Source organism: Panicum virgatum, chromosome 2N (assembly GCF_016808335.1).
Source record: "Panicum virgatum strain AP13 chromosome 2N, P.virgatum_v5, whole genome shotgun sequence".
Lineage (NCBI taxonomy): Eukaryota > Viridiplantae > Streptophyta > Magnoliopsida > Poales > Poaceae > Panicum > Panicum virgatum.
The window spans coordinates 51,959,191-51,980,106 of NC_053146.1; the positions used below are offsets into that span (position 1 = coordinate 51,959,191).

General features: G+C 43.6%; 2 protein-coding genes and 1 pseudogene across 3 annotated transcripts; all 3 read right to left on the reverse strand.

Annotated features, from left to right (window-relative positions):
* Positions 1-330: 330 nt before the first annotated feature.
* LOC120661135 (protein MANNAN SYNTHESIS-RELATED 1-like) lies at positions 331-3,549 on the reverse strand. The gene is made up of 6 exons (XM_039939855.1): positions 3,268-3,549; positions 2,304-2,448; positions 2,142-2,209; positions 1,933-2,018; positions 1,147-1,729; positions 331-884 (listed from the first exon to the last, which is right to left on the reverse strand). The coding sequence occupies exons 1-6, from the start codon at positions 3,373-3,375 to the stop codon at positions 609-611; spliced, it is 1,266 nt and encodes a 421-aa protein (XP_039795789.1). The 5' UTR covers positions 3,376-3,549; the 3' UTR covers positions 331-608.
* A 2,520-nt stretch (positions 3,550-6,069) lies between these two features.
* LOC120661136 (centromere/kinetochore protein zw10 homolog) lies at positions 6,070-14,116 on the reverse strand. Of its 2 annotated transcripts, none has more exons than XM_039939857.1 (14): positions 13,489-14,105; positions 13,251-13,394; positions 11,969-12,142; positions 11,406-11,564; positions 10,296-10,526; positions 10,085-10,195; positions 9,741-9,833; positions 9,488-9,583; positions 7,938-8,066; positions 7,768-7,845; positions 7,047-7,205; positions 6,818-6,974; positions 6,627-6,709; positions 6,070-6,292 (listed from the first exon to the last, which is right to left on the reverse strand). In XM_039939857.1, the coding sequence occupies exons 1-14, from the start codon at positions 14,029-14,031 to the stop codon at positions 6,209-6,211; spliced, it is 2,241 nt and encodes a 746-aa protein (XP_039795791.1). In that variant the 5' UTR covers positions 14,032-14,105; the 3' UTR covers positions 6,070-6,208. The 2 variants fall into 2 exon arrangements, 1 of the variants encoding a protein (XP_039795791.1); XR_005669809.1 differs by having other exon boundaries at positions 6,079-6,292; positions 7,047-7,201; positions 13,489-14,116.
* A 2,289-nt stretch (positions 14,117-16,405) lies between these two features.
* On the reverse strand, positions 16,406-18,999 carry LOC120662743 (annotated as a pseudogene).
* Positions 19,000-20,916: the final 1,917 nt, after the last annotated feature.

Genomic DNA, 20,916 nt, shown 5'->3' on the forward strand with positions numbered 1-20,916 from the left:
ATAAAAATGAAAAAAGGCCCGTGCAGCCCATGTGACACGGTCCATTTGACCATCTCCCTACTCGGAGCAAGCGGGCTCACCGCGGCGTTTCTCCCAGGGCCCAATTTGACAATGCAACAACGCCCCCGGACCCGCCGACACCAGCCGTCGGCGTGGAGGCGTCGCCCGTCGCGGCATCGACCTGCCGCCACGATCAGCTGAAGTTCAAGGCCATTCGTGCACAATTTCTGCGCAAATCTTGCTACTGGTGACCTGACAGAAGGCGATGAGCACTCCTTCGAGCAATTTCCATGGACATCTTCAGAGCAATTTCTACAGCAACAGGTGAGCTGACAGAAGGTGATGGGCGCTACTGGGCACATGACCCCTCACCCTTTTGACATGCCTAACCTCATGTTCATTTTACACCATACTTGCAATTGTTTGCTCCTCGCTGTAGCGCCAAATTTCAATGTTTAAGCAAGGTAACCAACATACAACATATGCTAATTAATACTCATAACAAAACTTCAACTAGTGTACAACACGTTGTATACGCACCCAGAGCACTGCCCCGCGGCTCACGTCAGCGGATCTTATTAATGATAGTAGAAAATGCCATGCTATTGCTAGCAGTAGCATTTGTAGGCAAGGTGATTCTTGTTGGAGATGTAGGTGGAGATGAAGTCTGAGGCCTGAGTCAAGGCGCTGGACTGAGAGGGCACGAGGATTTGGGTATGGCCCGACGCGATCCTCTTACCGGTCACATGGCCATAGAACAGACCGGCGATAGCTGGGATGAACACGTCGCTCTGCGAGCAGATCTCGAGGTCCAAAGCCCTTGCTAGGTCGGAGTTGCTGGCTTTCAGGAATTCACCTTTGTTCTTAGCTGGTATTATGTCATCCTGTGGAATGGCCAAAAAAAAGCGGCATTCAGTTAACCGGCAAAACATGGTTGTGCGCATCTAGTCCAACACGAAAAGTGATGCAATTGGGTCTATGTTTGGTTGCTTATGCATCATGAGACTACCTTTTATGTCAGTTTAATGCATTACCCCAAGGAAACAAGAGATTATGTTTACTGTTTAACATTTAGGATTAGGAAGAAATGCTTGGGATAAAACATAACATATTTGACATTGATCGGATGTGCAGTAAGTTCCTTGCCTTGGTATAAGTGTTTGGAAATTCTTCCTTCAGGTCATTCAGGCCTTCGTGCCACCGCGTCTCTGTCAAGTAGATGGTTGTATTAGCAGAGAAGCCAACATTCCTCAGGAAACCCAGAACCTCATCTGCATTATAGCAGCCCTTTCTTCTAGCGCCTCTGGTTGTTTTGCAACCCTTCTTTTCTAGCAAGTCAGACCGCAAATCAATTGCCAAGACCTTCCCATCTGATTTCTTGCTTATTTCTTTAAGCTTATCTGACATTTTCCTGGCCACTTCAGAATATTCATGCTTCAGTTCGAGGCCACTGAACATTGCGAGGCAAGCAGTCGCATCCAAGTCCTTGTTATTAGTCTCTCTTGGTCTTAAACTCACTGAAGAGAAAATGATCGCGAGTCTTAAGTAATTGTTTGTTTGGAAAATGGGCTGGATAGTGTCTGTGATAAAGCTTTCAGTCACCCGGTTTGGTACTCTAATAACTGCTGGCTTCTTAGCACTCACTTCATCAGGTAGTTCCTCTATTACTTCGACAACACCATCTAGGCTCCTCATGAATTTATCCACATTGTACATGTCTTGGAATTTTCTGTTCAAAAAACTTATGCCATTAGTTGAGATGGACAAAATTGTCACATTTATGAAAACAATTGTGAATTCCTGGAGGTTAAAGGCTCATACTATATGTCTATATCAGTATATCTACATGCATACAAATTTGCATCATTTATATATCTGCATAGTATTTATCTTAAGGAAATGGAAAATTCCCATCTTATCAAAGAAACATACCGCTTATTTCCTAATTCATTTCCTCTGATATCTGGAAGTACAAGTGTCGCACCTAGATACCTTGCAACAACCACAGCATCTGTGATCTGCAAGTGAAAATTGGGAAATGGCATGCATTCAAAGAATTCGGCCAAACAGAATATTCAGACACATGGCTTGTTTTGCTTATATGACTAATCATGCCAACAAGTTAAGAGTTGAAGGCTCACCTGTGAGATGTGATATTCTGGTCCCATAGTCAAGGAGAATGTCACAAAACCATTAGACGGTTGAGTTTCTGCAGAAATTGTATTAGTATCAGTACTCACATTTTGATGGGAAAGATTCAGATCTGAAGAACTTATGAAATTTAAGAATGCAGAATTACTTACTTGGACTTGGTTTGGTCCAGCAAGGTTTAACCTCCTCGTTAGTGTCTATTAGGCTCTCTACCCCAGACGTATTGATATTGTTCAATTCAGCATTATCATCAAGCTTCATCGTGTTAAACTCTGCACCTGTTGCCCCCAAGCCCAGCTGTTCGCAAACATGGATTCCGGTTACAAACTTCAATTGATAAAAAAATTCCTTCCAATAACCCTGATCTATCAGATAATTATATGAGATCCCTTTGTGAGACAAATAATTCAGCGGTTTGGAAAACTAGATGCAGCCGGTTAGTTCAGGACAGAGGACACCTCTTTGCTTTTCCTTGATGGATAGTGTGAATGTGTGATGGAACTTTCTTAAATTTTAAAATGTGATGTAAGATAGAGATTGCTCGTAAAGAGACTTAAGAATAGTGATTCCCCCCTTTTTGCTTTATGACCTCCCAATTGGTGTTTCCGGTCAAGGATGCGGCCCATCATCATGCTTTTTTTTTTCTGAGGAAGCTCACAATAATGTATTGTTTACAGATACCGAGCTTCTGATTCCTTTGACTATGCACCTAATAGCCTCTAGGCAACGTGCTAGTGGAGTGGAATTGAATAAGATAAACCCTAGCTAAGCCCCGGAAGTCAAGGTCACTGAGCAGTGCAAGATCCCCTTCAGCATTGCATCCCCCAAATCACTTGAGATTTGGCAAGAACCAAACGGAAGTGGAGATCCTAATCACGCTCCGCACTCTACACAGGCCAGCAAGGGAACCAATCGCATCGCCCCCATTCATGGCCCCTCCACACACAGGCAACACAGATTAGTAGAAGAAACGGCAAGCGACTGATTCACAGTCGCAGCGAGCCTGCCACGCACGACCAAATCAAGAAGCAGCAAAGCTACCACCGGACGGACCCCAGGAGAGGGAACCGAGAGAGGGACGGGGGAGATCCTTGGAGGGAGAGCAGAGTAGCAGACCTCGGTGCCGGGGGAGGAGAAGTGGTCGTGCTTGATCATGTTGCCGAGCATGACGAACATGGAGAGTGTGAGGAACCCGGCCACCACCTGCCGCGGGTCGACCGCCATTGCGTCCGAGCCTGCGGAGCCGAGCCGCCAAGGCTGCCGGAAACAGGGGGGAGGAGTGGAGTGGAGTGGAGGGGGATGGGGAGGGTAGAAGAAGCAAGCGAGGCGCCACCGACAGGGAACGTGGGATGGGGACAGGGCGAGGCAAGCACGCTCCGCGCGCGGTGGTGCCGGCTCGGCGCGAGTAAAGATGGGGACCGCGGCCTCCGGCTCTTGTACCAGCGCGGTGGCTTTGGCCTTTGGCTTTGGGTTCGGTTGGCTGGTGGCGGACTGGCCGGCGGGCATCCCGGCGTGGCGAGGCCGGGCATCTGACACGGGCTGCAGTCACGGCTGTGATTCGCGCTGTCCTGATAAAAGGCTGTGTTTAGATCGTGGGAAATCCTACAAAATTAACATTTTTCGTTTATTTGTGGTAAATATTATTCTATCATAGGATAACTAAACTCAAAAGATTCGTCTCGAAATATACATCTAAACTATGAAATTAGTTATTTTGTTTACCTACATTTTATACTCTATGCATACATCTTTTGGTACATTTAATGATTCGATGTGATGGAAATTTTGAAAATTTTAGAAGAAGTTGGGGGAACTAAACAGAGCCAAAATAACGGCTGTGGCCGGGCATGATTTTCTCCTTTTTTTTTTTGCTGTTGGATAACAAAGAAGTCTGCGCGTTGATATGAAGACGCTGAGATTAAACAATCACATGATTCGACAATTTGCTTACGGTGAAGTGTAGTTCGATCTCAAGATAGTGAACACACTGTAGGGCGACTTTGTGCGCTTGCCTTGCCGACAATATTTGGCTCTCACAAGCAAGTCTTCGAGAGATTTTTGTCTTAAAAAAAAACAGGGGAGGAGGGGGGATACAACGGCGCGCGGCAACTATGGCTCCATGGACGCATAGCTACAGTAGTGTTAACTCTTGACGTCTCTTTGGGGAGTTGAGCTTTTTTGTTTCTCGTTTTTTTGCATCTTTCCGCTCGTTTGCCAACACACTCGATGTAAGCATATATCTGTAACGTAAGCTCTATCTTTGCAGATGCGTATACCCACCATGATTTAGTGTCAACGACTCTAGTCATCCTACACCCGGATGGAATCATTTGACGTATCAAAGAGCCAAAACAATGTGCATTTCGAGAGCTCCCGGCCGGCCCGGCGAGGGAGTGAGGAAGGAGAGGGCCTGCAGCAGAAGAGAAGCACCCGCCGCGCGCCGTCGGCCGGGGAATCGCGCGGGCAAACCACTACGCAGCACGTCACGTGTCTCCGCGCCCTCGGGAGTCAACGGCTGGGCCGGGAGTGCGCGCGGGGATGGCCGGATGGGGGCGGGAACTTCGCGGTCGCGGGCAGGGCGTCTTGGCCCTTGGGTGGCTGTGCCCAGGGGCGTAGCTAGGTGGGCGCGGGCAGGGGTTGGCCGCTATGTTCCCAATTTTGTATTATAAATTTGAAATTTAATTAAATTTTTATATAAATTAATATAGTTGGCCTTCTCTAATAATAAAAAAAATAAATTTCTGGCTCCACCCCTAGCTGTGCCCACGGACGAGGGCGACCTACCATAGTACTTCGCACGAGAGGCGAGGTGAAGGGTGTGTTTTAGATACCTAAAATTTTACAGCACTACAGCAACTTTGAATGTTTGATCACTAATTAGGAGTATTAAATGGGGATAACTGACAAAACACATTCCATAACCCCTAGGTGTAATTGTGAGACGAATCTTTTAAACCTAATTTGATCATGATTAGACAATGTCGTGCTACAGTAAACAAGCTCTAATGATAGATTAATTAGACTTAATAGATTCGTCTCGCGATTTACCGTGCATCCGTGTAATTAGTTTTATAATTAAATTATATTTAGTCCTTCTAATCTTCGGTTGGAAACTGCTTCAGTGAATTTCGCCTAAAATTTTACAGGATCTAAACCCACCCGAAGTCGGCTAGTCCAAACAACTTTTTCGACCACCCATCTCGTTGCGGTTTCCATTCCCACCGCTAGCCGAAGCCGACACCTCACGCCATCACGTCACCTAGGGTCCTAGGCTACCTAGTGCCTCGGACAGTCGGACGCGCGCGGCCTGTTCCTGCCGCACTGCCGCCGAGTGGCCGACGGGCGACGGCCACATCGCTACTCGGAGCAGACGGGCGACCGCACTGCCGCCGAGTAGCATACTCCGACAACTAAAGACAGAAGGACGCATTTAGTTCCCAAAAAGTTTTGGACAAAAAGTTTTAACAATGTTTACAACATTAATTAAGAATATTAAATATAAATTAATTATAAAACTAATTTGCAAGATGAATTTTATTAAGCTTAATTAATCCATCATTAGATATATTTACTGTAGCGAGACATTATCTAATCATTCCATAATTAAATTTATTAGATTCGTCTTTGCGATTTTGCTCGGAGTTTGTGAAATGAGTTTTATCAATTATCCGCATTTAACCCGATCCAGCAGGCACACCCAGCAAGAAACAGCGCAGCTGCGCAGGGCCGCGAGAGGGTGTAGCAGCTAATCAAATTCTTGGCAAGGACCGCCTAAATTTGCTTCCAGGCCCCTCAGCACGGCTGCAAATGTTTCCTAAAATATACATGTAATGGTGTGAATTCAAATTTTGATCAGGTCAGAAACAACATGCACATTTGCTTATCTGGTCAGTCCATGCAGTCGGGTGAGGATTGAACTGGGTCATCGGGGATGACAAAGTCTCCTTCAGTGCAAATTGAACTCACATACCAATTGACAGTAGCTACTGTATATGGTGTACAAGGGGGAAAAAAGAGGAAAAATAATAGTTAGTGCGTAAACATAAAAGTGGTATTTCTAAGATGGTGTCCTAATGATCCATCCAAGGCATTCCTTCCTAAGAGGCGAGTCAGCGAATATTGCTTTGATGAAATTTTGCACCTGCACACGATTAACAAACAGATGGGTTGAAATCAGAAAAGAGGCTTGGAATTTTAGGATACTTGGTCAACATGTACAGGTTCAGAAAGTTGTCGTGCAGCAGTTTGAATTAGGGACACATGATACTGTACTTTCCAAATCACAGATTGAGATACACAGGACTGCATGAGGGCATAAATCCTGCCAAAAGACAGACCACGTAGACTATAGCTATGGATAATCTAAGGGCCTATGAGATAAGACAATGCCCAAAAAGAAAGTGCTAAGCCTCTGACACTGTATAGCAAACCCTATGTGAACTTAAAAAGAACAGAGAGGGACTGGGTTTGCTCACCTCAGATGATGTGAAACCACAGCTAACCAGGTCTCCACTTTCCCAAGCAGCTGTGATGGACTTCAATGACATATCAAGCAACTCTGAACAACACAATTATTTTCAGTGTTATTTCAGTGGATAAAAAATAAAAATATGTAGCTCAGTCAAAGATTTAAAAAGAATCCATAATTAGAACCAACAAAATGTACCTGCTAGCTTACGAAACTTTTTCAAAGATGGGACAGTTCCATCCAATTGAATCCAAGTGTCATGGTCTAAGAATTTTGTGCTGCCATCATCGTTATCAACAAGAGAAAGAAATAGCGAAGAGAGATTTTCGAGAGCCAAATGTATAAGGCCTTGCAGCTGTAAGCATACAATATATTAGTGAAGATCAAGATTTGATCACCTAAACCATTATGGCATAACATGTATCACCTGCAATGTCTCTTCTGCTGCCATGTCATCTATCAGAAGGATATCTCTTGTAATTCTGGAGAAGACAGAGCCAAGGACATGACACATACTTTTCCTGTAAGCTGATTTTGGCAGTATTGATTCCCACATGATGCGTATCTTTTCCAAAATGAACACTGCCTGAATTGAACCCACAGATCATTAGAGTGAAACAATGATGTTGAATTAATAATCCCAATGCCCAGTTAGATGGATAAATGAGACAAACTTTCGATAACTGAAATTGATTGCTGCTTAGGATTTGGCACAGCATGAACAAGACAATTTTAATTTCACTGGAGGTCCAGGAAAGATTCAAGTAAAAAATGTTCTTTGAATGGCTAGCATGAATTCTGGTAAAAAAAGATAGCAAAAAGACCAAAAGCTTTTCCAAGCTTCACAATATGATATTTATAGTAGTTCCAAATTCAAGTAAAAGAAGCAAAAGAAACACACCACTCATTTTGATTAGCGATTGATTTTCCAATTTCACAATTATAATAAAAAATTTGTTACTTTCCTTGCTGAAAACGTGAATTTGGACTTTGAAACCATGGTTGTTTTGTTTCTCCATTGTGTAAGTGATATTCAATTGGGGCTACAGGCTCGATGAACAAGCAAAAAAGCAAATATGTATGAAAATCTTGTCCCCACCCATTTCTTAGGGTTCAAACAGCTCATATTCTTTAACAATTGAACAAACCTGCTCAATACTAAATTTTGCTGACTCATAATGCTGAGGTTGGTGTGTGTTCTGAAAACCATCAGCACCATCTATAGCCTGAAAAGCAATGCAACGAACTAGAAAGTTTAAATAAGAGTTCAAATTTAGAAGTAATTATGTGTGGAAAATATTTAGAAAGATCTGATGACCTCGCTTATGGTATCAATAGCAAGTTGTATTTGTCTTCTCAATACAACATCTGCCATCTGGGAGAAGATTGGCGCTAAATCAACAAACACAACCTGTTTCTGTAGATCAATAGGAAAATCTGCACGGTACTGGACAAAAGCATCCAGAAAGGTTAGGAGAATGCATTTCCTTTTGTAAACACAATATGTCTAACGAAAAATGTCTCTTAAGAAGTACTATTCAATTTGGTTGCCCAAAGAGGAAAAATAGATTTATAGCAGCATGAGGCTGGTTCTTTTTTATTTTGCGTGAATTAAACAAGAAGATCAATCCAGGATTTAAATACATGGATCTTTGGTTTTCCATGTGTATACTAGTTTTTTGGAAAAAGTAAACACTCTATCTTACGACACCCCAAAATGTTGTCGTATCACCCATAGCCAGTGTTAGTGGACACAACAAACAGCGGCAACTTGGATGGATTAAGCTTGTCTTGGGTTCCACAAGTCCCCTGACAAGCGGTGGGTGGTGGCAAGGGCTCCGCTGCCTGCAAGAGCACCAGAATGATGGTTGGTGCTGGAGGCAGTACATGAGGAGCCTGGGCAACATGGCACCAGAGAGGTTCCCTTCACGCTGATTGCACGAAGGGAGGTGGTATCACAGGAAGGGAGGCGGTAGTGGGAACAAGGGATGGCAGAGTGCCAGAGATGTAGCAAATGGAGTTGTTGTAGTGATGTTGACTACTGAGGGCTTGAGGCCATAGGTGATGCATGGCTAAGTGTCACCCAGTACAATCCTAAGGCTATCTCTAGTACCAAACCCAAAAAGAATACTGATTCAATAACAAGAGAGTATAGGATAACAGTACAGCACAACTTTATACCCCTGTTCCGCTAGGCGCTAGTCGGATTCTAGGCGCTGACCCTCAGCCTAGCGCCTAGTCGGGAGTAATCGCGCCTAGGCGCTACTAGGCGTTTTTCTAGGCGATGAATAATACATGTATAAATACTTAAAAGAAAAGAAAAAAAAGATATGAGTGGTCATGAAAAGGGAGAAAAAGGAAAAAAGGCCCATTTGAAGGCCCAACTCTCCCTCAGACCTTCTCCCGCATCCTTTTTGCTTCTCTCGTATCTCTCCCTCTCCCGCACGCGCTCGCCGCCGCCAGCATACGCCCGCGCCCGCCGCTGCCCGCGCCTGTGCCCGCCGCCGCCGGAAAAAGCCCGTGCGAGCGCCCGCCGCCACCCGCAGCTCCTCCCCCACCGGCGACCTCCGCCGGACGCTTCTCCAGCCCCGCCGCCGCCGCCGCCGCCGCCGCCGAGCTGCGCCCGCCTAGGGGTCCGCCTACCCCCCTAGGCCAGGCGACGGGCCTCGCCTCGCGATTAATCGCGTGGAATCGCGCCTAGGCGAGCGCCTAGCGGAACAGGGCTTTATACATGAGAGATATAGAACACATAATTCGTTACAGATCTGCATTTTTTTAGCAAGAATTCTTAAAAGACACACATTTACATAAATCAACCACATCCCAAGATGAAGCATAACAACACACAGCAAGGTTGGATATGCACACCTGAAATGCAAGGCCAAGAATTTCTTGGGATAAATGGTAGAAGTCATTGTGAACAATAGCAGCCACTTGGCTTATGCTATCAAGATGCTTCTCTAGCTTCAGGAAAGAAAAATTAATTGACAAAGGTCAATTACTATGAAATAATAATAGTGCCTGAAAAATAGAACTGAAACTAGAATATTCTATAATCTGCTTTAGGTAGGCATAATGTGGAAGACTAAAACTATCATTCAAAGTTTGTACATGCACGAACCTGAACTGGCACAATAGCCTTATACAGGAGTAAGACATCCCTAGCAGCAAAGCAAAATTCCTTAGCAACTCTTGCGGATGACATCGATGCATCCTGCTCTGGTTATTCAACAAGAAATATTGGTGTACATCAAATCTCATCCAATAAGAACTTACATCTCATGAACACTGAAAGCTGTAAGAGTGAATTTGCATGGAATGGTGAACGCAATACGCATTGGCTGATACATGCAACTAATGATAAGAATACATGCCACAACGAACAGAGCAGTAGTTATTCTGGCCGGTGATGATACATGTATAGAACAAAACAACAAAAAATAAAGAATGTGTCGGTAGGCATACCTTGAGGGCTCCATGAACCAATTTCATTAATAGAAGTACTGATTTAGATGTAAAACACTTCTCCGGCAGAAAAAGTAGATCAACAACAGAATCACCTTGATCACCAGATTCCTGCAATAATAAGCCTCTTTAGCGCGTATACAAAAATGGCCACATTATCCTGCTCACTGTCTTGCCGATGGAAACCCTTGGGTTAACCAAAGCAACTCACCAGAGGGTTATCATAATCATATTGTACAAGAATGTTCCTTGCTTTCACCAAGATCTCACTTCTCTTCCGTACAGCAAAATGAACTTCAACATCATCAACAAATTGGGTCAACTTGCCATCCTTTCTATCAGGCAAAAGAAACATCATGCTCCTAAGTTTTTTCTCAAATTCAGCTGTACTCCGCACAACATCTTGGAACTCAATTAGCTTGGATGCCTCATTTGGTACAGCCTAAAAACACATAAGTGAAGGATCAGTGCAAAACAATCTGAAAGAGCAACTACCCTAAGCTTCTTGTAGTCAATAAGGATAGTTAGTAAGTTAGCTCAGATCACTCTGTTCCTTTCCAACAATTTTGATTCTTCCCATTATGGAACTACAAAGATATATTTGAGTCAAAAAATTCCATTGTTGGTAAGTGATAATACAATGAGCAAATTAGTGGGATAACATATGTTCTACTTATTCTATATACAGTTTCTGAACCGAACAATATGCAATTAATGAGAATATATTCAACAAAAATAAGCTCACTATATAGTGTACCTCTCCCTCTCCCTCTCTCTGGGATAGCAATTACTGGATTACCAAGCAAATGTCTACGAACAACAGAACTGAATGGGAAGCTCATAAAATCCAAACAGTTGATTGTAGTTTGTAACGATAGTAACTTTTAGTTTAGGTCACTCTATTCTTTTTCCTAACAAAAATGATTCTTCCTACTATAGGACTCAGTCAAGTGTTCAATTGGTGGAAAGTACAATACTATAATGAGCAAATTAGAGGGCTAACATAACATAACTTAGTTCTCTAGAGCTATATTGAACGATACACACAGGATGATGGCTGCAAATCAATTCATTGTAACTGAACCAAATAAAGATTTGGTTTATACACAGCAAAAGAAAGATATTCAGTTCAATCAGCACTAAACAAAGAAATTATACTTGCTGAAAAAAAAAACATACGTTCTAGCAGAAGCTAGAAGTAGATGTTGTAGAAAGCGAAGCTAATCAAAATTCACAATGACAATACTGTAGTTGATAAGATCCAAGCACGCTGCTAAAAAGGCTGCTAATGAGAAGCAAAGGAAATCAGCAAGAACCATACCTTGGAGAGAAAGTGTGTGATAACCATGTCAGAAATTCTTGTCCAAGTTAACTTTGCAAAAGACTGAACCCACTTGCTATTTTCCATGCAAATGAACTTGCATGCAAACTTGATGACATCAATTATTCTTGAGTATAGACTCGAACCATCTTTGTTGTCCTTCAACAATAATAGCCAGTTACATAAAGCAAACAAGAAATAAGTTTACATAGTCAGCAGACTAATTGTGGTTTGTGGTTCGAGAGGTACAAATATCTAATTCTCTCCAATATTGCTAAAATCAAAATAGTTTTACTTGAGTTTTTTCCTTAAAATGAAGATACACATTCAGCAGATACTCCCTCCAATTTTAAATATATAAAGTTTAGGACAAGCTAATTAGTTCATTTTTAAACAAAATTAGCTTGTCCTAAGCGTCATATATTTAAAAACAAAGGGAGTATATACTAATGTCTTGAAAAACTATGACAAAAGCACACAGCTGACAATGAACTAAGTCAAGATAGCACTTGAATCTACAAACATTGTTCTTTATTAATCAGGAACCAATATGAAAGGCTTACTTTTAGCTCCTCTGAAGGTACTATGCTCAAGACTGATACAGAGTGTTCTGGGCCACTTTCTTGAAGCACTTCTACAGAAACAGCAACGTGTATGTTACTGATTGCTGGGACCAGAATATGTTTCGTCATCGAGTCCGCAATCTTTGCCATTCCATAGTCTAGGGCGTCAATGATCTGCATAACAAAGAAATGACAAAGTGATACATTTGGAGAAGCTCAATGTTACCGTATAATGTGGACTCAACACTATGATAGGTACCCATGGCAGTACCTGCCCATCAGACAAAGCCTAGAAGGATGGTGTCTGTTGTCTTATCCCCTAAGTAAGCTAAATTAGAGATATGGAAATATAAATTAGGATTTAGTTGCCTTTAAGATATATCCTTCTATCAGCTATGGAAATATAAATTAGGATTTAGTTGCCTTTAAGATATATCCTTCTATCAGCTATCTGTTTGTTGTCAGGAAACTCCTTTCTGTTTACAGGAGAGGAAATTATCAATACATGGCAAACATGGATTAGAACCTTCTTCTTGCTCTGAGCAACACAGGTCTACCCAGTCCTAACCACACCACCGCCTTCTCCACAGGGAATAGCCCCAGGGTGCAAAACATCCTACCGCATACTCCCTCCCATTCACAATAACTGTTGTTTTAGCCTCATTTACTATCGCTAAAATAATTGTTCTACAAGTTCAAGGTAACTTTGACCTATTTTTTTCCAATATTCCCCTCAAATCATTAACGAGTATGGAGAGAGCGAGTGTGTGCTTTCTGGCATAATAATGCACACTTCAGTGGTCATATTTTTTGAACTCCTTAGTTCTTGTGACCAAGGCTAAAACAACAAGTAATGTAGATCGGAGGTCCTTAGCTTCAATTCCAATCTAGTCTGCAACATATCAAAAGAAGATTATCATATAAACACAAGGGGCTGGTGGAGCTTCTACAGCAGCAGATGTGTTTTTCTTTTCCAAAGCTATCATGAATTTAGCTGACGAATGATTAGAACAGTGTTCAAAATTTCCAAAACAACAGCCTATAATCCTTGGACAATAGCTATCTTTAAAAAAAAATTGTATTCATCATTTCTATAGTGATGCAGCTTAAGCCAATGTGAAATTTAAGCTCCGCTTGATGTCCATGAGTCCATCAAAGCTCCCATCTAAGTTTCATTACCAATTCCATTAATTGTTTACAAGTTTAGGGTTATGGCCAAATTGATTGGAGCTCTCAAACCATAATGCAAAAGCACCGACTGAATTTTCTCAGTAAATCTCACCTCCAATGACTGCAGCGCCACAGAAAGCTGAACACTTTGCTTTCGACTGGAACAGCATTTTGGAGTAGCCCTTACCACCACTTTCCCTCCCTCAGGTGCAAACTCCATGCACTCCTCCACATTCTTCGCAAGTCCCACTTGCAGCTGCGTCATCACCATAATAACAATTCGGAAACAATAATTAGCACAAACGCAAACCTAACATAAGCTGAATCACTCCAAAGCATAATCTCCTCACCTCGTCGACAAGCTGCTCCCAGTCGCTCCTGAGGAGCCCAAACACGACAGGACCGTCTTCACTGGATCCGGATCGCCCAGCATCAATCAGTAGGGGCTTGAGCTCAGCGGCAGCAGCAGCAGTGTCAAGGGGATTCGCTGCCGCACGGGCCTCTCGGAGGCGGGCGGCGAGCGAAGCAATTGTGCAGGCCGCGGCAAGGTGCTCCTGGCGCTCGGCGAGCTCGCGGCGCGCGGCAAGGAGGCGGTCGGCGAGTGCCCTGAGGTCGGAGAGGTCGGGCGAGGAGGCGAGCGGCGCGAGGGCGGAGTCCAGGGAGGACTCAAGGGAGGCGGAGGAGTCAGCAGCGGAGGCCGCGCGGGCTAGCGAGGAGGCAAGGGCCTCGCGGTGGGAGGCAGCGAAGGAGAGGGCGGAGGCGTGCAGACGGTCGGAGCGGAGGCGGAGGCGGTCGATAAGGAGGCGCAGGTCGGGCGCGGAGAGCGGGGTGGAGGGATCTGAGGCGTCGGCGGTGGTGGAGAGGAGGAGCTCGCGCACGTCGTCGGCGGCCATCGCCACCGGCGACCAGTGGCGGCGACGGGGGTGCTCGGCGGCCGCGCGCGGATCCAAACTGACGAGGCTCTGCTGTCTGCGAGCTCGTGTTGAGATCTACTCCCAAGTATTTTGCTGGAATTACTGTATTGCCCTAACAATTTCATTTTGTTTCAGTTCGATTTGACATTTTTGGATGAAATCAATTTCACATTCAACTTGATCTATGTTTCGAATAAAGGAAAATTAGATTCATACCATCAAAAGATCCAAACTTTAGATATGTACCATTAAAACAATTATTTCCGGTGAGATTAGAGGAAAAGCAATTGTAACTGTAAGATCAGTCCATAACTTATCGAATGTGCTATTTTGGTCAAAAGTTCTCAAATTACCTTGGTAGTTTCTCATATTGACTAGTGAAAATTTATAGTGGATCTAAATGACACAATTTAACAAGTTATGAATCATTATATGAAGATTCCAAGTTCCTAGACCCAGATGATACGCCACGGCAAGTTAAAGAAAACCGTGGGTGCATTTCACTCTTAAAAAAAGTTTGTGTGAGGTTACAAGCCATACAAATTGTCTTTTTCAATTTATGTTTTTGATCAACATACAACTGAAAATATAAACAATAACTACTCATTCGAAGGTAATTGACAAAGAGTCCAAGATCATCAGTTTCATATGTCTGCAGTCATTGTGCGTCATCTTCTTCATTGCACTAGATGTATAATATAACACTGCTATATAAAAATGACACATCTAGGATTATATGGCACTTTCTTGCAAAAAAGGATTATATGGTACCATTTTATGTCAAACAAAGGTAATCCGAAAATTCAGTATGGACATTTTCACAAAAAAAAAGATTCGCATTTCTAGGAGCAAATGTGCACTACCTTAACATCCTTGCAAAAACAGTCAAAGAATGCCATCTTGGTTAACCTGTTTTGGGGATATTGATCTTGTACTTGCCCTGCCACTAGACTTCACCAACAAACAAATAAATATTGTCTACAATCTTCGCAAAAATAAAATAAAATAACTATTATCTGCAATGGAACAAAAGCTAATTACCCTTAGACTCTATTACATTGTCTGGGTCCTGGTCCCGCACAATGGTTACACCTAAGGTTATGTTAACACATGAGGTCATATTAGCACAGGGTTTGGCCATGTCACATCACAACTGATCGGAAGAAAGCTTTAGCACTTTTATTGTAACTAACACAAGGAAGCAAAACTCGGGCCCTCCTCTCATGCAAGCTTTAGTACTCTCAAGAGCCTGGAGCCCTGGATGCACCAATAGCAGCAGTGCTGAAGCTCCTTTTGGGCTGATGATTGTTTGTAAGTGCAGAGATTCCTCCCAGGCTCCCACCGAACCAAGCTTATGACTTGGAGTTGGAGTAGATCCACTGACCAACGGGGTACTCAGAGAGATACGGAGCGGGTCGAGACGAAGCCCAGACCTAGCATATTCTTTTCTTGCATAGCTTGGATACACCCTCACAGGACACAGGGTTCGTAACACTGATCTCCAAAATGGGAAAAACCTTCGAGTTAATTCCTTGAATGCCATTGAAATTTTCGCCAATCTTTTGAATGCCACTAAATGGCATTGAAGAAATTTTTTTTGTATCTATGACATGTGGGGTCAATGGCAATCAAGGAATTGGCTAAAATTTTAATGGCATTGAAGGAATTGGCCCAAAACCTTCTCCTTGTATATGTGGGATCCCATCCGCGCTACCTATTTCATTTCTTGCAGCAGCCTGTCACACATTTCAAGAAAGGTGCAACATCAAAAAGCCAGCAACATCCATACTTCAGCAGGATCAGACACCTCTCGCTAGAGGACATACGTTAATCAACACGATGTTGATGTTGACGTTTCATTACATATGAATGATACTTAATTAGCATGCTCAAATAACATGATAAGCTGCTGAACTAGCTTAACAAACGAAACATGCTTTCGTTATTGCCTATGTTACACTGCATTTCCCTTTATCAGAATCTTTCCAACAGGCACCAAATAAGTTTCAGATGCAATATATCATTCAACAACACTAAGGTGATAATAATAGCAATCATATTACCAACCCCCTTTGTCGAGTCTCTTCAAAGATGTTACTTGGGAAATGGGAATCACTTCACGTTTCAGCCATTGAGCTAATACGCCCAACAGGAATTTGGCCAAACACTAGTTGAGTTCCATTATTATAGCATTGCATTTTAAATTTTTTCTTTGGTCACGAACAAAAGCAAAAATAAAGCAAAAAGTTTGGAGGCCATGGTGCGGCAGCCTGGCTCGCGCGCGGGCGCGGCGGCAGCCAGGGACGCGCAGCGCGAAGTCAGTGCGCGCAAGGGCTCACGGCCGTTGGTTGTGCTAAGGCGTCCTGACCAAACCTAGAACAACGTAGTACGCGATCAGCACGGGCAACGACGCCAGCGTCCCGAAGATAACCCTGCAAAGTTTCAGTCAGAATGGCGTGAGGACAGCCGAGACATCTTCAAGCAAATAACCTGAGCAGTGAGCAAAAACCACCTACGCTGTGCTGGCCGTACTCCTTGGCGAAGACGAACTACTGGGGGAGCGCGGCCTGTATGATTGCGAGGCACAGGACGTCGCCGCGGAGCCCAAGAGCCACGGCCCCGGCGGCTGTGGCCGCCGGCCCGGCCACGAACCGCAGCGCCATGCTGAGAATGGTCGGCCCCGCGCCGCAGGCGATGATCTTCTCCTGCAGCGCCATGAACATCCCTGCCACGCACCAGTGCGTACATATACATGTCAGACGACTGCAGATTCCTTTTTATCAAGTGATTTTAATTTGCTTCGTTCTCGTTACCCATGCTAAACATGGCGAGCCCAACGCCGGTCTTGGACATGACGAGCACGGAGCCCTTGATGATGCTCGGCGTCTCGATGTGCCACCTGCGTCGCGCACACATCAAGAAACAGCTAACCAAAACATTGCTGCTGCTGTTGCTGCAAGTGTTGTGCGTGGACATCTGTTATCTTATTATTTGGTTAATAAACGGAGCTTTCACGTTCGCTCTGAAGGTCTAGAAATTCCCACGTTAATCGGAGAAAATAGAAAAATAAAAATTACTCATCACTGCTATTACAATAAAAATAGTCTAAAATACTCGTGTGCCTAATTAAAAATTACCCACCAATACTATTATAAAAAATTAAATATAAAATATCATTTAGCTATGTAGCCTCCACGTTCCCTCTCAAGACTTAGAAATTCACACGTTAATCGGAGAAAATAAAAAAATAAAAATTATCCACCGCTGCCATTACAATAAAAATAGTCTAAAATACCCGTGTGCCTAATTAAAAATTACCCACCAATATCATTATAAAAAATTAAATATAAAATATCATTTAGCTATGTATCAGTCGCAAACATATTATTAATAAAAGCTAAAGCTAGCAATAATAAACCAAAATAATAATAAAATAATAATAATAATATACATAATATTATTAAAGCTCAACAAATCAAATTGTTATTATAAGTAGATCATATTTAAATTATTTTAACCAACAATAAGATGGACACATGGCAAAACCATATGAGCCATCGAGTCCTATAAATAGGGGTGCTCCCCTCCCCCTCTTGCCATACCATGGCATAAGAGGTCTCAAGTAGAAGATGACAAGATTGTCATGTAGTGTAATAGTATCATGATAGGGTAGCAATATGAAGAGTGTAAGAGTATTGTGTTGTACTAAGTTATGGTGAGTTGATTTCCCATATAGAGTTGGCCTCTCGTATTAGTGCCTAAGTGAAGGTGGTAGGGTGCCGATTTCTCAACACATGGTATTTACAGAACCGCTAAATAAATTAGCTAAGATATAGCTCGCTATAGTCTTTTTTTAGCCTCTACAAACACCAACCTCTAAATATCTTAGCCTGCTATTTTAAACACTAGTGCACACTGCTTCGTCAGGTGGCGCCTCCGTTCAGTCCTTTTATAAAGGAGAGAGACCACGCATCATGCTTTCTTTGCTAGGTCGGTGCCTTAATATCAGGTCTGCTGCACGCATGGATACTATGATGCCAGAAACGTCATAGTGGCGAGCTCTACTCAGGAAGCTACGGTCGGTCTTCTGAATAATCTGATGAAAGAGTTTGCCTTAAAAGATCTAGGAGAATTGCACTATTTCTTGGGCATTGAAGTAAAGTGCAAGATGGTATCATTCTCAGTCAAGAGTCAAGACACATATGCTTCAGGTTTTGTTCAAAAAGGTAAACATGGCAGAATGCAAACCAGTTAGTACTCATATGTGCACAAGTTAAAAACTGTGTACGTTCATTGGGGAGTGTTGGTGATGTGACACATTACAGAAGCATAGTAGGGACTCTCCAGTACTCGACACTTATTTTTATCTTTGCCATAAAAATGTTTCATGAGCTATTTTTATCTTTGCCATAAAATGTTTAATAGGATATTTTTTGGGCAATTCCAATGAGACAGTTTAATGGCTCAGAGTGTCTAAAAGATGCCTTTTCTAAATTTTTTACAAAATATATCTATATGAGACTCTTTTCATAAAAATCCGTGACCTTTTACATGTGACTACAACAGTTATGGTTTTACCGGGAACGTGATAACACACCCTATAAGAGCAGGGATCGCCCTCATAACAAGAGTGGTATCACATGGAAGAGAAAAAAATTAAACACCCACACCCTTAGAAAGCGTCTTAACGTCTTTACGTTAAGATTCATAGCAAGCATAAAATGCTAGTATGCCGTCTTCACCTTTGTTTTGCGCAAACGTGTATATATAGAGCAGGGCTATTCCATACCCGAGTCAACCCACACCCACCGATCCATCGAGCCCAGTCGCTGGTTTTTCAGCCCCCGTAGCGGTTTTCCTCTCACACGATCAAACACACCACGCAGCATGCATTCGCCTCTATAGGCACCCGACGGCTTCATTATCTTCTCCGGCGACACACGCCATCGTCTCCGGCTCCGGCGACACACGCTGAGCTTCTTCTCCACCGGCGACATGTGGCCATGGACAGCGCCATACGCGCTGCTGCCACCATCTTCGTCCTCAGCGACACACGCCGAGCTCCATGCACGCCGCGGCGACACACGCCGTCGTCTACGGTTCCGGCGACACGCGTCGCGACTCTAGCTCCGGCGACACACACGCCGCTGAGCGCATCAGGCCGGGCAGGATCGACACACAATCCACTGCCACAGTGCCACCATTGGCGACCACGCACAGGCCGAAACACAGCCCGACGTCCTCGCCTCGCCGCCGCCAGCGCGCTCCTTGCCGCGCTGAGCCACCGCTGCCTCCCCGGCCGCACACACCGCTGGCCGGCGCGCATGCCGCACCAGCGTGCATCACGCGCACGCCATGTCGCGGCCCTCCAAGCCACCTCGCGCTGCCGCTCACGCCGTGCACCGCGCCTGTGGCGCCTGTGCGTGCGCCCACGTGCTGCCACCGGCGACTCGCAGCACTTCGCGCCCTCACCCTGCAGCGCGCTGCAGTGTAGCCCGTGGCGCCGCCGGCTGCCTCTCCTCTTCTCAACCAAGCTCTGATCAAAGCTCGGAACCGGAACCGCACGACCAAACCAATCATACCAATGTTTCATCCCACGGGTCGCTCTGCTAATGGTTTGGGTTGAAATGGGTTTAATGTATTGGGTATTGATATGTATTGTGTTTGGGTGGATTCAAATGGGTTGTATGAACTAATAGGGTGGGATGGAGTGAGTTCTATGTAAATATGGATGGAGTGGTTTGGGGTGGCCGGGTGGGCTGAAATGGATTCTTTATGCAAAACAGTATGATTATATATAAATGTCGGTCCGTAAGAGCCGAACCTTAGAAATAAAACCTCGCGTTCACATTATAAAATTTTATCAAATTGACTGAAAATTGTTGGAGACGACTCAATATGACTAGGAGCTACTCTGTGCAATTGACTGAAATTTGTTGGAGATGACTCATTATGACTAGGAGCTACTCTGTGTAAAGCAGCGTGGCTAGAATTACACGTGGGTCCCACGTCAAGAGCCGGACCCTAGAAATAAAACCTTGCGTTCACACTATAAATTTTTATCGAAATTGACTGAAATTTGTTGGAGATGACTCAGTATGACTAGGAGCTACTCTGTGCAAAGTAGCATGGCTAGAATTACACGTGGGTCCCACATCAAGAGCCGAACCCTAGAAATAAAACATTGCGTTCACACTATAAAATTTTATCGAAATTATCTGAAATTTATTGGAGATGAGTCAGTATGACTAGAGCTACTCTGTGCAAAACAGCGTGGCTAGAATTACACGTGAGTCCCACATCAAGAACCGGACCCTAAAAATAAAACATTGCGTTCATACTATAAAATTTTATCGAAATTGACTGAAATTTGTTGGAGATGACTCGGTATAACTAGCAGTTACTTTCTGCAAAGCAGTGTGCTAGAATTATACGTGGGTCCCACGTCAAGAGCCGGACCCTAGAAATAAAATATCGCGTTCACACTATAAAATTTTATCAAAATTAACCGAAATTTGTTGGAGATGATTCAGTATAACTAACAGCTACTCTGTACAAAACGGTGTGGCAAAATCTACACTATAATTTGTTTTGGAGAAACAAGTTTTTATTGGGTTGTAACCATAGTTTGGTTAATAGTTTATTATATTATGAGCTAAAATATTTGGGTTGGATTGGTTTGTGGTGGTGGTTTGGAGTGGTGTGAGTAATATTAATTTCTCTAATGAGAATGGATTGGTGTGGATATAGTTTGGTTTTGATCCCATTTGTTGGGCTACCCACGGGCCAGGCTAGACGATATGCAGGGAACAATCAGCTCCTTTATTCTTACTCTGGAAACATATTTTGTTGTTTTGGTCGTTT

Excerpts from the sequence above, each read along its gene's own strand:
- LOC120661135 (XM_039939855.1), bottom strand. The coding sequence starts at position 3,375 with ATGGCGGTCGACCCGCGGCAGGTGGTGGCCGGGTTCCTCACACTCTCC. Across the intron at positions 2,449-3,267 it reads TCTCCTCCCCCGGCACCGAG|CTGGGCTTGGGGGCAACAGG; the intron begins GTCTGCTACTCT and ends GTTTGCGAACAG. Across the intron at positions 2,019-2,141 it reads CAGAATATCACATCTCACAG|ATCACAGATGCTGTGGTTGT; the intron begins GTGAGCCTTCAA and ends TTTCACTTGCAG.
- LOC120661136 (XM_039939857.1), bottom strand. The coding sequence starts at position 14,031 with ATGGCCGCCGACGACGTGCGCGAGCTCCTCCTCTCCACCACCGCCGAC. Across the intron at positions 10,196-10,295 it reads ATGATTATGATAACCCTCTG|GAATCTGGTGATCAAGGTGA; the intron begins GTGAGTTGCTTT and ends TTATTATTGCAG. Across the intron at positions 7,206-7,767 it reads CAAAATTTAGTATTGAGCAG|GCAGTGTTCATTTTGGAAAA; the intron begins GTTTGTTCAATT and ends GGTTCAATTCAG.